Raw genomic sequence first — 14127 nt, forward strand, 5'->3', positions numbered from 1 at the left:
TAGAAGCACGTTAAATCTCGATCCACTTAAAACAATAAAGGTTTTATTTTTCTAGTAGTCTTCTTTTAGAAACGTTTTGACTCTTATTTTTTTTTTCAATTTTTTCAACTTTCTGCGTGAAGTGACTTTTTAAAATAAATGCTAAACTAAATGTGGATAAAGACATGTTTACACTGAGGAAACCGTGAGAAAGTCACTAATCAATAACCAAAGATTATTTTAGTTTCCACTTTATTTGATTGTCAAACATTCATTTTTATTGAACACGTTTTAAAACATTATCAACATATTTCAGATTTTGGCCATAATTCACTTTTTCTCTTTCCCGATGTTTATTTAAGTGTTGTTGGTTCAGGCCTAAAGCGGCTTTTGTTGCTTTTTTCTCCTTCTCCTCCTTGTCCTCCTTTTCCTCCTCCTTGTCTCCTCCTTGTTCTCCTCCTTCTCCTCCTTGACCTCCTTGTCCTCCTCCTTGTCCTCCTTGTCCTCCTTTTCCTCCTTGTCCCACTCAGGCTTCACAGACTTTACGTCAGTGGCGCTCGTGAGGAGACGTGACGGCGCGTGGAGGACGTCACGGTCACGACGCAGAGGCGCGCCCCCGCCCCCCCCTGCACGCCCCCGCCCCCCTCCTGCACGCCCCCGCCCCCTCCTGCGCGCCCCCGCTGCGCGGTATAAAAGCGCAGTCCGGACAGAGACTCTGAGTCAGTCTGAAGTTTGCGCCGCGCACGGGATTTTACGCCGTGGGACACGTCCCGGGACACGAGCCTTTAACACGCGACAGAGAGAGAGACGGAGAGACAGAGAGACGGAGAGACAGAGAGAAGAATAACTGTGAGTACAGTTTCTATGAATGAACAAGAACTCAAATATGGAATAATCAGAGCTAAACATGTTTATGAAGTATGTTTTATGTGACTTAGAGTTTATGGGTCCAAGACCAGGTCCTGACCAGGTCCTGACCGGGTCCTGACCGGGTCCTGACCTGTCAGACGTTGTACTTCTTGGACACAGTACTTGATACTTTTACTTAAGTAAAGTGAAGTGTTTCACTGAAACTGATGCTGTTTCTGGACTTTCAGATGGAGATTTGTCAAAGTGGATTCTACAGCGAGAACTTCAGGACTCAAGAGGTCCCGATCGGACTGGACTTCACAGCATACGGTCAGTCAAGGAACCAGGACTGAGACCGGACTGAGACCGGACAGAGACCGGACTGAGACCGGACTTAATCAGGATTGAACCAGGACCAGAACAGAACCAGGACCAGGACCAGGACCAGGACCAGGACCAGGACCAGGACCAGAACCAGAACCAGAACCAGGACCAGGACCAGGACAGGACCAGGACCAGAACAGAAACAGGATCAGGACCAGGACCAGGACCAGGACCAGAACAGAACCAGGACCAGGACCAGGACAGGACAGGACAGGACAGGACCAGGACCAGGACAGGACCAGGACCAGGACCAGGACCAGGACCAGGACAGGACCAGGACCAGGACCAGGACCAGGACAGGACCAGGACCAGGACAGGACCAGGACAGGACCAGGACTAGGACAGGACCAGGACCAGGACCAGGACTGGGCTCATGAGCTTCACTTTCTGACTGGTTAGCTCATCGCTTTAGAGGAGCTAACCTGGGGTGGACCACCCGAGAACAGCCAATCAGAGCGCTGCTTTCAGCTTGTGTGTCCGGCTTGATGCAGGCAGCACACGGCTGTCTCATTTTCATAGTCTGCTTTGGAGAGCAGGACCAGGACTTAACTGACTGTGTTAAACCTTTGGTCAGATGTTTGTGTCCAGAGAGGAGCAGCTTCCTCTGTCCTTCAGACCAGGAAACTGTCTCACTATCACAGCCGGACAGGGTCTGCTCTGGGCCTGGTTTCGTCCTGGTTTAGTCCTGGTTTAGTCCTGGTTTAGACCTGGTTTAGACCTGGTTTAGACCTGGTTTAGACCTGGTTTAGTCCTGGTTTAGTCCTGGTTTAGACCTGGTTTAGACCTGGTTTAGTCCTGGTTTAGACCTGGTTTAGACCTGGTTTAGACCTGGTTTAGTCCTGGTTTAGTCCTGGTTTAGACCTGGTTTAGACCTGGTTTAGTCCTGGTTTAGTCCTGGTTTAGACCTGGTTTAGTCCTGATTTAGTCCTTGTTCAGCCCTGGTTTAGTCCTGGTTTAGACCTGGTTTAGTCCTGATTTAGTCCTTGTTCAGCCCTGGTTTAGTCCTGGTTTAGTCCTGGTTTAGACCTGCTTTAGACCTGGTTTAGTCCTGATTTAGTCCTTGTTCAGCCCTGGTTTAGTCCTGGTTTAGCCCTGGTTTAGACCTGCTTTAGACCTGGTTTAGTCCTGATTTAGTCCTTGTTCAGCCCTGGTTTAGTCCTGGTTTAGACCTGGTTTAGTCCTGATTTAGTCCTTGTTCAGCCCTGGTTTAGTCCTGGTTTAGTCCTGGTTTAGACCTGCTTTAGACCTGGTTTAGTCCTGATTTAGTCCTTGTTCAGCCCTGGTTTAGTCCTGGTTTAGTCCTGGTTTAGTCCTGGTTTAGTCCTGGTTTAGTCCTGGTTTAGACCTGGTTTAGACCTGGTTTAGTCCTGGTTTAGTCCTGGTTTAGACCTGGTTTAGTCCTGGTTTAGACCTGGTTTAGTCCTGGTTTAGTCCTGGTTTAGTCCTGGTTTAGTCCTGGTTTAGTCCTGGTTTAGACCTGGTTTAGACCTGGTTTAGTCCTGGTTTAGTCCTGGTTTAGACCTGGTTTAGTCCTGGTTTAGACCTGGTTTAGTCCTGGTTTAGTCCTGGTTTAGACCTGGTTTAGACCTGGTTTAGTCCTGGTTTAGACCTGGTTTAGACCTGGTTTAGTCCTGGTTTAGTCCTGGTTTAGTCCTGGTTTAGACCTGGTTTAGACCTGGTTTAGTCCTGGTTTAGTCCTGGTTTAGACCTGGTTTAGACCTGGTTTAGTCCTGGTTTAGACCTGGTTTAGACCTGGTTTAGTCCTGGTTTAGTCCTGGTTTAGTCCTGGTTTAGACCTGGTTTAGACCTGGTTTAGTCCTGGTTTAGACCTGGTTTAGTCCTGGTTTAGTCCTGGTTTAGTCCTGGTTTAGTCCTGGTTTAGACCTGGTTTAGTCCTGGTTTAGACCTGGTTTAGACCTGGTTTAGTCCTGGTTTAGTCCTGGTTTAGTCCTGGTTTAGTCCTGGTTTAGACCTGGTTTAGACCTGGTTTAGTCCTGGTTTAGTCCTAGTTTAGTCCTAGTTTAGTCCTTGTTTAGTCCTGGTTTAGTCCTAGTTTAGTCCTGGTTTAATCCTGGTTTAGACCTGGTTTGGACCTGGTTTGGTCCTAGTTTAGTCCTGGTTTAGTCCTGGTTTAGTCCTGGTTTAGACCTGGGTTAGTCCTGGTTTAGACCTGGTTTAGTCCTGGTTTAGACCTGGTTTAGACCTGGTTTAGTCCTGGTTTAGTCCTGGTTTAGTCCTGGTTTAGACCTGGTTTAGTCCTGGTTTAGACCTGGTTTAGTCCTGGTTTAGACCTGGTTTAGTCCTGGTTTAGTCCTGGTTTAGTCCTGGTTTAGTCCTGGTTTAGACCTGGTTTAGACCTGGTTTAGTCCTGGTTTAGTCCTGGTTTAGTCCTGGTTTAGACCTGGTTTAGTCCTGGTTTAGACCTGGTTTAGACCTGGTTTAGTCCTGGTTTAGTCCTGGTTTAGACCTGGTTTAGACCTGGTTTAGTCCTGGTTTAGTCCTGGTTTAGACCTGGTTTAGACCTGGTTTAGTCCTGGTTTAGACCTGGTTTAGACCTGGTTTAGTCCTGGTTTAGTCCTGGTTTAGTCCTGGTTTAGACCTGGTTTAGACCTGGTTTAGTCCTGGTTTAGACCTGGTTTAGTCCTGGTTTAGTCCTGGTTTAGTCCTGGTTTAGTCCTGGTTTAGACCTGGTTTAGTCCTGGTTTAGACCTGGTTTAGACCTGGTTTAGTCCTGGTTTAGTCGTCGTTTAGACCTGGTTTAGACCTGGTTTAGTCCTGGTTTAGACCTGGTTTAGACCTGGTTTAGACCTGGTTTAGTCCTGGTTTAGTCCTGGTTTAGTCCTGGTTTAGTCCTGGTTTAGACCTGGTTTAGACCTGGTTTAGTCCTGGTTTAGTCCTAGTTTAGTCCTAGTTTAGTCCTTGTTTAGTCCTGGTTTAGTCCTAGTTTAGTTCTGGTTTAGTCCTGGTTTGGACCTGGTTTGGACCTGGTTTGGTCCTAGTTTAGTCCTGGTTTAGTCCTGGTTTAGTCCTGGTTTAGACCTGGGTTAGTCCTGGTTTAGACCTGGTTTAGACCTGGTTTAGACCTGGTTTAGTCCTGGTTTAGACCTGGTTTAGTCCTGGTTTAGACCTGGTTTAGACCTGGTTTAGTCCTGGTTTAGTCCTAGTTTAGTCCTAGTTTAGTCCTTGTTTAGTCCTGGTTTAGTCCTAGTTTAGTCCTGGTTTAGTCCTTGTTTAGACCTGGTTTGGACCTGGTTTGGTCCTAGTTTAGTCCTGGTTTAGTCCTGGTTTAGTCCTGGTTTAGTCCTGGTTTAGACCTGGGTTAGTCCTGGTTTAGACCTGGTTTAGACCTGGTTTAGACCTGGTTTAGTCCTGGTTTAGACCTGGTTTAGTCCTGGTTTAGACCTGGTTTAGACCTGGTTTAGTCCTGGTTTAGTCCTGGTTTAGTCCTGGTTTAGACCTGGTTTAGTCCTGGTTTAGACCTGGTTTAGTCCTGGTTTAGTCCTGGTTTAGTCCTGGTTTAGACCTGGTTTAGTCCTGGTTTAGTCCTGGTTTAGTCCTGGTTTAGACCTGGTTTAGTCCTGGTTTAGACCTGGTTTAGACCTGGTTTAGACCTGGTTTAGACCTGGTTTAGACCTGGTTTAGACCTGGTTTAGTCCTGGTTTAGTCCTGGTTTAGACCTGGTTTAGACCTGGTTTAGTCCTGGTTTAGTCCTGGTTTAGCCCTGGTTTAGACCTGGTTTAGACCTGGTTTAGTCCTGGTTTAGACCTGGTTTAGTCCTGGTTTAGTCCTGGTTTAGTCCTGGTTTAGTCCTGGTTTAGACCTGGTTTAGTCCTGGTTTAGACCTGGTTTAGACCTGGTTTAGACCTGGTTTAGTCCTGGTTTAGTCGTGGTTTAGTCGTGGTTTAGACCTGGTTTAGTCCTGGTTTAGACCTGGTTTAGACCTGGTTTAGACCTGGTTTAGTCCTGGTTTAGTCCTAGTTTAGTCCTAGTTTAGTCCTTGTTTAGTCCTGGTTTAGTCCTAGTTTAGTCCTGGTTTAGTCCTGGTTTAGACCTGGTTTGGACCTGGTTTGGTCCTAGTTTAGTCCTGGTTTAGTCCTGGTTTAGTCCTGGTTTAGACCTGGGTTAGTCCTGGTTTAGACCTGGTTTAGACCTGGTTTAGACCTGGTTTAGTCCTGGTTTAGACCTGGTTTAGTCCTGGTTTAGACCTGGTTTAGACCTGGTTTAGTCCTGGTTTAGTCCTAGTTTAGTCCTTGTTTAGTCCTGGTTTAGTCCTAGTTTAGTCCTGGTTTAGTCCTGGTTTAGACCTGGTTTGGTCCTAGTTTAGTCCTGGTTTAGTCCTGGTTTAGTCCTGGTTTAGTCCTGGTTTAGTCCTGGTTTAGACCTGGTTTAGACCTGGTTTAGACCTGGTTTAGACCTGGTTTAGTCCTGGTTTAGACCTGGTTTAGACCTGGTTTAGACCTGGTTTAGTCCTGGTTTAGTCCTGGTTTAGACCTGGTTTAGTCCTGGTTTAGACCTGGTTTAGTCCTGGTTTAGTCCTGGTTTAGTCCTGGTTTAGACCTGGTTTAGACCTGGTTTAGTCCTGGTTTAGTCCTGGTTTAGTCCTGGTTTAGACCTGGTTTAGTCCTGGTTTAGACCTGGTTTAGTCCTGGTTTAGTCCTGGTTTAGACCTGGTTTAGACCTGGTTTAGTCCTGGTTTAGTCCTGGTTTAGACCTGGTTTAGACCTGGTTTAGTCCTGGTTTAGACCTGGTTTAGACCTGGTTTAGTCCTGGTTTAGTCCTGGTTTAGTCCTGGTTTAGACCTGGTTTAGACCTGGTTTAGTCCTGGTTTAGACCTGGTTTAGTCCTGGTTTAGTCCTGGTTTAGTCCTGGTTTAGACCTGGTTTAGTCCTGGTTTAGACCTGGTTTAGACCTGGTTTAGACCTGGTTTAGTCCTGGTTTAGACCTGGTTTAGACCTGGTTTAGACCTGGTTTAGTCCTGGTTTAGTCCTGGTTTAGTCCTGGTTTAGACCTGGTTTAGTCCTGGTTTAGTCCTGGTTTAGACCTGGTTTAGACCTGGTTTAGTCCTGGTTTAGTCGTGGTTTAGACCTGGTTTAGACCTGGTTTAGTCCTGGTTTAGACCTGGTTTAGACCTGGTTTAGACCTGGTTTAGTTTTGGTTTAGTCCTGGTTTAGTCCTGGTTTAGACCTGGTTTAGACCTGGTTTAGTCCTGGTTTAGTCCTAGTTTAGTCCTAGTTTAGTCCTTGTTTAGTCCTGGTTTAGTCCTAGTTTAGTCCTGGTTTAGTCCTGGTTTAGACCTGGTTTGGACCTGGTTTAGTCCTGGTTTAGTCCTGGTTTAGTCCTGGTTTAGTCCTGGTTTAGTCCCGCAGTGTTCCGGTCGTAATCAGGAGCCACAGACTTCCTTTCAGACAGATTTAGCTCGACTCAGTCCACTCCCCGCTCAGGCCTTTCCTCTCCAAACCGGACCAAACCCAGACCTCCCAAAGACCCTGGCCCCCCCTGGCCCCCCCTGGCCCCCTCTGGCCCCCTCTGGCCCCCCCTGGCCCCCCCTGGCCCCCTCTGGCCCCCCCTGGCCCCCCCTGGCCGCCTCTGGCCCCCCCTGGCCCCCCCTGGCCCCCTCTGGCCCCCCCTGGCCCCCCTGGCCCCCCCTGGCCCCCCCTGGCCCCCTCTGGCCCCCTCTGGCCCCCCCTGGCCCCCCTGGCCCCCCTGTTTCCTCCTCCTCATTCACAACACGACACTGAAACGTCTCCTGCTGCTGAATGGACACTAAACGCCACACAGCCCTTTTCCTGTCGCTCATCACCACCGGAAACGAGCGGCGAGAGAGGACTAAACCAGGTCTAAACCAGGTCTAAACCAGGGCTAAACCAGGTCTAAACCAGGACTAAACCAGGTCTAAACCAGGGCTAAACCAGGTCTAAACCAGGACTAAACCAGGACTAAACCAGGTCTAAACCAGGTCTAAACCAGGTCTAAACCAGGGCTAAACCAGGTCTAAACCAGGTCTAAACCAGGTCTAAACCAGGACTAAACCAGGTCTAAACCAGGGCTAAACCAGGTCTAAACCAGGACTAAACCAGGACTAAACCAGGTCTAAACCAGGTCTAAACCAGGTCTAAACCAGGTCTAAACCAGGACTAAACCAGGTCTAAACCAGGTCTAAACCAGGACTAAACCAGGACTAAACCAGGACTAAACCAGGTCTAAACCAGGACTAAACCAGATCTAAACTAGGACTAAACCAGGACTAAACCAGGTCTAAACCAGGACTAAACCAGGTCTAAACCAGGACTAAACCAGGACTAAACCAGGACTAAACTAGGACCAAACCAGGTCCAAACCAGGTCTAAACCAGGACCAAACCAGGTCCAAACCAGGTCTAAACCAGGACTAAACCAGGTCTAAACCAGGACTAAACTAGGACTAAACCAGGACTAAACAAGGACTAAACTAGGACTAAACTAGGACTAAACCAGGACTAAACCAGGACTAAACTAGGACTAAACTAGGACTAAACTAGGACTAAACCAGGACTAAACCAGGACTAAACTAGGACTAAACCAGGACTAAACCAGGTCGAAACCAGGACTAAACTAGGACTAAACCAGGACTAAACCAGGACTAAACCAGGACTAAATCAGAACCTGGTTCTGGTTCTAACCCCGTCTCGTTTGGTGCTTTATGTCTTTTAGACTTTGGTGATGAAGACCTGTCTTTTCTGTTAGACCCCAGTAAGTCCGGACTTCAGGGGCCCGAGTTCAGTTTGACCGAGATCCAGACCAAACCAAACCAGATCTGCAGCAGCAGCAAAGGTACGAACACGGAGAACATTCCAGTGTGTCACGTCTGGCTCTGGAGACGTTTGAGCAGGTTTGGTTGTTCTCTGCAGTGACGTGTGGAGATGTTCAGCTCTACAACCTGGACTCGTGTCAGGACTTCAGCTGGTGGAGCTCGTACCCCAACGGTGAGACGTCCCACTCATGTCGACCTATCAGGGAGAAGCAATGGTATAAGATCCTTTATTGTCCCACATGGGGTATTTCATTGATACAACACAGGTAGATCCAGAGGAAAAGAACAGATCACTTATAAGAAGTTTGAAAAACACTCTCAGTAGAAGATCTCTTATAAACAAAACTCTTATAAACAAAACTCTTATAAACAAAACTCTTATAAACAAAACTCTTATAAACAAAACCTCCCATTTCCCAACATGGGATGGAGGGGAAAATCATGACGTATGAGGTCATATTTTGTGGTCCAGTCCGTGTCATGGATGAATTACAGAAGTATATATTTCAGTGTTATTGCTCTTGGGTTTCAAAGTTTTCATCCATTGCAATCCATTTTGAATCTGATGGAAACAGCGTTTGTATTCTCCTGAGCTCTGATTGGTCCAGCCCAAAGAGGAGGAGTTATACCTGAAACTTGCCCTGTCCGTGTTTACCGTGTTTTTTCCCCTCGGAGCTGTGAAAAACCTCAATATCTTTTGACTGGGTTGATTTTTGCCTATGTTTTATGAGGCCGTTGTAGATTGAGGGGAGGTTGTGTGGACACGAAAAATTATTTTGTGTCCAGATTATACTTTTGAAACCTTTTCTACCACTGAATGTCAATGAGATGACACTCATACAAGTCACATTACCTCATGAAATATTACTACAACGTTCACAAGGACAGTAAAGCATAAAAGGACAGTAAAGTATAAAAGTATAGTAAAGTATAACTGCATTTTGTTCAGTCGTTACTCAAGCACTGATGAACAGTTTGTGCTCCTCCAATGTTTTAAAGTCGATTTATTGTAACCAGACTTATTCATTTTGGACTCTTCATGAAGATGCATTGCAACTTTGAAGATAGCAGCCATTGTTTATAGCCTCGTTTGAACTGCAGGGGGCGAGTTTGTGGACTCTTAACCGACTTCCACCTGTTTCTCATGTGTTCAACTGTTTGTCCCTTTTTCCCCAGACGCTTTGAGTTCAGAGGCGTCGTTCCAGGATCCGGGCCTGTTGTACCAGAGCCTCGTGCCCCAGAGCAGGCACTTCAGCCCAGCCGCCGAGTCCAGCCAGAGCCCCTACAGCTCCAGCCAGAGCCCCTACAGCCCCTACAGCTCCAGCCAGAGCCCCTACAGCCCCTACAGCTCCAGCCAGAGCCCCTACAGCCCCTACAGCTCCAGCCAGAGCCCCTACAGCTCCGGACAAGGTGAGTAAATGTCCAGAACATGGAATAAACCCACTGTAGATGTATAAAAAAAGGTTCTCTGACTCTTTGAATAAAAATGTGGATACATTTTGACGGTTCACCCCTGAAGATGAGTCTCACCAAATTTCAGGTTAATAGGGCTAACGCCCCAGGAGGAGTTCGTGAAAGTCTAGAGTGTAAACATGTTCTGGCGATTTCCCCATTGGAATAACATGGGAGGTTTCTGTCATCGTTACGGCAAAGCCATAACAATTATGACATGGGTCTCATTGACTTTTTTGATCGGGATGCTAAAATTGAATTTTGTGTCAAATTTCGTAAAATTTTGCAAAACTAAACATTTAAAATTTGGGAGATTTCTGAAATTCTAGCTACAGTTTGCGGCTTCGCCGCACAGAGACCGTGACAGGTATCAAAGTAATTTGAATAACTTTTGATGTCCCACTCCTCAGCACCATTTTCACCAAATTTCAGCTTTTTAGGGCCAACGCCCTGTGAGGAGTTCGTAAAAGTACGACATTTGGAAAAACTCCTGAATCATGCTTAGCCATTTTTTAACCAATATGGCCGACATTTGGTTGGGCTGACGGCATTACCGTAATAATCATTTTTAGTTGTCTTATCACCATCTACCTCTGCGCCAAATTTCATGATTCTACGATCAGATTTTTCTTTGATCATTTCCTATCTCTCAATGCATTTTTGTTACATTTGGGGGCGCTGACGCGCCAATTTGTAAGATTTGAGAAAAAAAAGGAGATAGCCAGAATGTAGAGAGGCACAATTTTTAGAGATGTGCAAATGTTGGTGACTTTTCATCAATGTTCACTGGGTGAAAAATAGGGGGTTTGTCCCGAGAAGAAGAAAGAAAGAAAGAAGAATATTCCGAATTTCCCCCCCCCATTTTTCAAATATCATAAACTATACATTTTCGGAAAGCGCTCGCGCTTTCCTACCTCATGGTGTGGGTCCCTGGTCACTGACGGGTACTTTTGTTAATTTTGAGTAATAATGTTCAATTTTTGAATTACATGTTCATATGCACGGAACATGCAAGAGATGGGGAAGGTATTCGTGAGCTACTTAGCGCAAACGAGCGCTTTATATGAGCGCTTGTTTAGTGCGCACTTTTGCACGGGCTTCGCCCGTTTACAACGGTAATGTTCCATTTTCCTACAACTAATTAGTATGCACGGGATGTGCGTGAGGGAGGAGTTAGTGAGTGTTTGGAAGTGGGCGAGCGCCTCGCGCTCGATTTCGTGCGCACTTTTGCAGCCTTGCGGAACTAATGGGCCTCTCGCCAGCTTGTGGCGCTCGGGCCTAACAATACCATCTATTTTAAATCAACACATTCATTGATTCGAATAATGTGATCTGAAATAACGTGTTCATCGTTTGTTCTCTGTAGCTGTCAGTGACCCGTCCTACGCCTGTCCGGACTACTGGTCCGAATACTCGTCCTTCGCCTCTCCTGCCCCGCCTCCCGCCGCCTCCATCCCCTCGTACTGCCCCCGTGTGGCCAAGCGCAGAACTGCCCCGACGCACAGAGCAGAGCGGGACGGGCCCATCTCTGCCATGGCGGCATATCCAGGTAACCATGCATTCAACCGCACACCGTGCCCCGCCCGTTGTCACGAGTGATAAACATGAACCGCAACCGTGGAAATGGAAACGCGTCACAATAAAAGTATCAGCCAAACGTGTGTGCCGGTCCAGACTGTTTATCTAAGATCAGAAATGACTCAAAAACCTTTAAGTCTTGTACATAAAACAGTGAAACCGCCCTCCAAAGTCTCGCTCGCCGTAAGCGTTTAGGACAGCGAGGTGCAGATCGTAAGCGCGAGGAAAAGATGTGCAAAAGAGACCATTTTTGTGAACGGAAAAGGAGGTTTAAGGCATAATCAACCCTCTGTTTACAACTGTGTCCTCACGCCTTGGGCCAGTGGGGGATCAAGCCAATCGAATGCTAACAATGGGGTCGTTTCGCAGACTCTCGGATTGAAAACGAAGCGTCTTGACTTCTGTTTAAACTTCCGTCATCTGATCAAACATTTGGTCGACCGCAATCGTGCAGCCGTCGCTCGCCCGATGACGCCGTTTTTTGTGCTTCAGGCTCCGGTCCTATCCAGCTGTGGCAGTTCCTCCTGGAGCTCCTGCTGGACTCCACATGTCAGACCTTCATCGCCTGGACCGGAGACGGCTGGGAGTTCAAGATGTCCGACCCATCGGAGGTAACGAGCGTCTCATTGTGAACACGCCGCTCTAACGTTGCAGACGAACCGAGAGACAAACGTGTGTCGAGCGTCCAAAGTGCAGAGTAAAACCTCCTGGAGACACAGGGGCATTCAGTCTCTGAAGAAGACATTATGAAGACTTTATTATCTTCATGGTTTAGTCCTTTAGTCCGTCTGTAGTAACTATAAAGAACATCCTGAGAACATCAGACAGCAGTTCTGATCAGACAGGACTTTGTTACATTGATATTATTGCACTGAAAAACCGCGAGTCTTTAGTGTGGGCAGCTGCATCTCCACAAACCTGACTCGTACTTGGCCTGGGGGAGCTTTCACCTCCTTGTTTCCATGGAAATATTGTTCCTTTTGCTCTAATACTCCACATCATGGCTTTAAACGGTATATCACTATTGTTCTGAACTGAGCCAGAACAAGAAGTCCGTAAAGTTTGGTTGGTAATGTTAGCTTTGTGTTTCCTTGGGGGTCTGGCCACCTCCAGAAGGTTCCACGGTGTTGCTTCATGAGGTGTTTCAGGTGTTTCAGGGTCACTCTAACGCACTGTCCCGTCCCGTCGCAGGTGGCCAAACGCTGGGGTCAGTGCAAGAACAAGCCCAAGATGAACTACGAGAAGCTGAGCCGCGGCCTGCGCTACTACTACCACAAGAACATCATCCACAAGACCGCCGGCAAGCGCTACGTCTACCGCTTTGTGTGCGACGTGCAGGGCATGCTGGGTAAAACCGCGCAGGAAGTGGTCAGCAGCGTCAACGGCCCGTCCACGGGTGTGACGGCGGCGGCGGCGGCGGACGGCCACTGGGGCTCGTAGTGATGACGCCGAGAGACTGAGCGGCGGCGGGACGCTCCGAGGAGAAGTCCTGAAGGAAGAACGCCGGGGCGCTCCGGGGAGAAGTCCTGAAGGAAGAACGCCGGGGCGCTCCGGGGAGAAGTCCTGAAGGAAGAACGCCGGGGCGATCCGGGGAGAAGTCCTGAAGGAAGAACGCCGGGGCGCTCCGGGGAGAAGTCCTGATGAAGAACGCCGGGGCGCTCCGGGGAGACGTCCTGAAGGAAAAAGGATCATAGCACAGACTAAACCAGGATTACACCTGGACTAGAACAGGACAAATTCAGGACAAATCAAGGACTAAACTAGTATTATTTGGACTTCAACCAAACAGACGACAAGAGCTACAGAACTGAGACGTAACTTAGTAACCGTAGATCTAGACTAGGACTTAAACTGGACTAAACCTGGACTAAAACTGGACTAAACCTGGACTTAAACTGGACTAAATCCTGACTAAACCGGGACTTAAACTGGACCAAAACTGGACTAAACCTGTAATAACATCTGAACTGAACCAGGACTACAACTGGGATGAATAAACCAGGACTAAACAAACGCTAAACTTAAAAACATAAACCAGTCCAATGTGGCACTAAATGAAGGCCGGACTTGAAGCGTGTGATACTCCTGAGCTCCACCAGGGGGAGTAAATGTACCTCAGGGCCAAAGCACTACATGAAAAACCTCTGTCGTCCCAAATGTTTTGTACATTTGTAAATACTTTTGTAGAGTTTTGTGCATTTCATTATTTTTTATACAAAACTCGTTCTACCTCTGTATCAGAAGAAACACTGTTTATTAAATGCATTTGGAAGTAAAGATCTTTATAACGTGTTATATATTTAAATGTTTATTTGTTCAAGTCCAACACCTAAAATCTGCTCCAGAATAAATCAGAACAAGTCCTGTTTTTATTATTATTATTACTATTAATATTATTATTATTATTAAGTGTTTATTGAATCTACACGAGCTTCAGAGAGATGATAATACACAGCACGAGGTGATTTTAATATTCATTCAATCATCATTAGATCATTCTACTCTGTGGGTCTAAGTTTATATATTTAAGAGTAAGATAAGACATTCCTTTATTGTCCACACATGGGGACATTTTGGTGTTACACTGCAGTAGATACAGAGGAAAAGGACAGATCACTTCTCAATAGAAGAACTCTTATAAACAAAACTCTTATGAACAACAACTCTTAACAAATTTGAATCCTCTTTTACAATGATTATGAGAGAATGATTGTTTAATGAGCTAAAGTAAACTTCAATCACAACTGAACCTGAGCTGCAGTAGCTGCAATAGCTGCAATAGCTGCAGTAGCTGCAGTAGCTGCAATAGCTGCAATAGCTGCAGTAGCTGCAGTAGCTGCAATAGCTGCAATAGCTGCAATAGCTGCAGTAGCTGCAGTAGCTGCAATAGCTGCAATAGCTGCAGTAGCTGCAGTAGCTGCAGTAGCTGCAATAGCTGCAGTAGCTGCAGTAGCTGCAATAGCTGCAGTAGCTGCAATAGCTGCAGCTGCAATAGCTGCAGTAGCTGCAATAGCTGCAGTAGCTGCAATAGCTGCAGTAGCTGCAATAGCTGCAATAGCTGCAGTAGCTGCAATAGCTGCAGTAGCTGCAGTAGCT

General features: G+C 46.9%; 1 protein-coding gene across 1 annotated transcript; it reads left to right on the forward strand.

The window, feature by feature from the left end:
* The first annotated feature begins 1076 nt into the window (after positions 1-1076).
* On the forward strand, positions 1077-13312 carry etsrp (ETS1-related protein). The gene is made up of 7 exons (XM_072461535.1): positions 1077-1158; positions 7902-8044; positions 8080-8173; positions 9178-9411; positions 10820-11002; positions 11524-11642; positions 12223-13312. The coding sequence occupies exons 1-7, from the start codon at positions 1077-1079 to the stop codon at positions 12469-12471; spliced, it is 1104 nt and encodes a 367-aa protein (XP_072317636.1). The 3' UTR covers positions 12472-13312.
* The last annotated feature ends 815 nt before the right edge of the window (positions 13313-14127 follow it).

Source organism: Eucyclogobius newberryi, unplaced genomic scaffold, assembly GCF_026437365.1.
Source record: "Eucyclogobius newberryi isolate DKJ021-1_F unplaced genomic scaffold, fEucNew1.0.hap1 SCAF_3, whole genome shotgun sequence".
In the NCBI taxonomy this organism is placed as follows: domain Eukaryota; kingdom Metazoa; phylum Chordata; class Actinopteri; order Gobiiformes; family Gobiidae; genus Eucyclogobius; species Eucyclogobius newberryi.

Excerpts from the sequence above, each read along its gene's own strand:
- etsrp (XM_072461535.1), top strand. The coding sequence starts at position 1,077 with ATGGAGATTTGTCAAAGTGGATTCTACAGCGAGAACTTCAGGACTCAA. Across the intron at positions 8,045-8,079 it reads CGAACACGGAGAACATTCCA|GTTTGGTTGTTCTCTGCAGT; the intron begins GTGTGTCACGTC and ends ACGTTTGAGCAG. Across the intron at positions 11,003-11,523 it reads TGCCATGGCGGCATATCCAG|GCTCCGGTCCTATCCAGCTG; the intron begins GTAACCATGCAT and ends TTTGTGCTTCAG.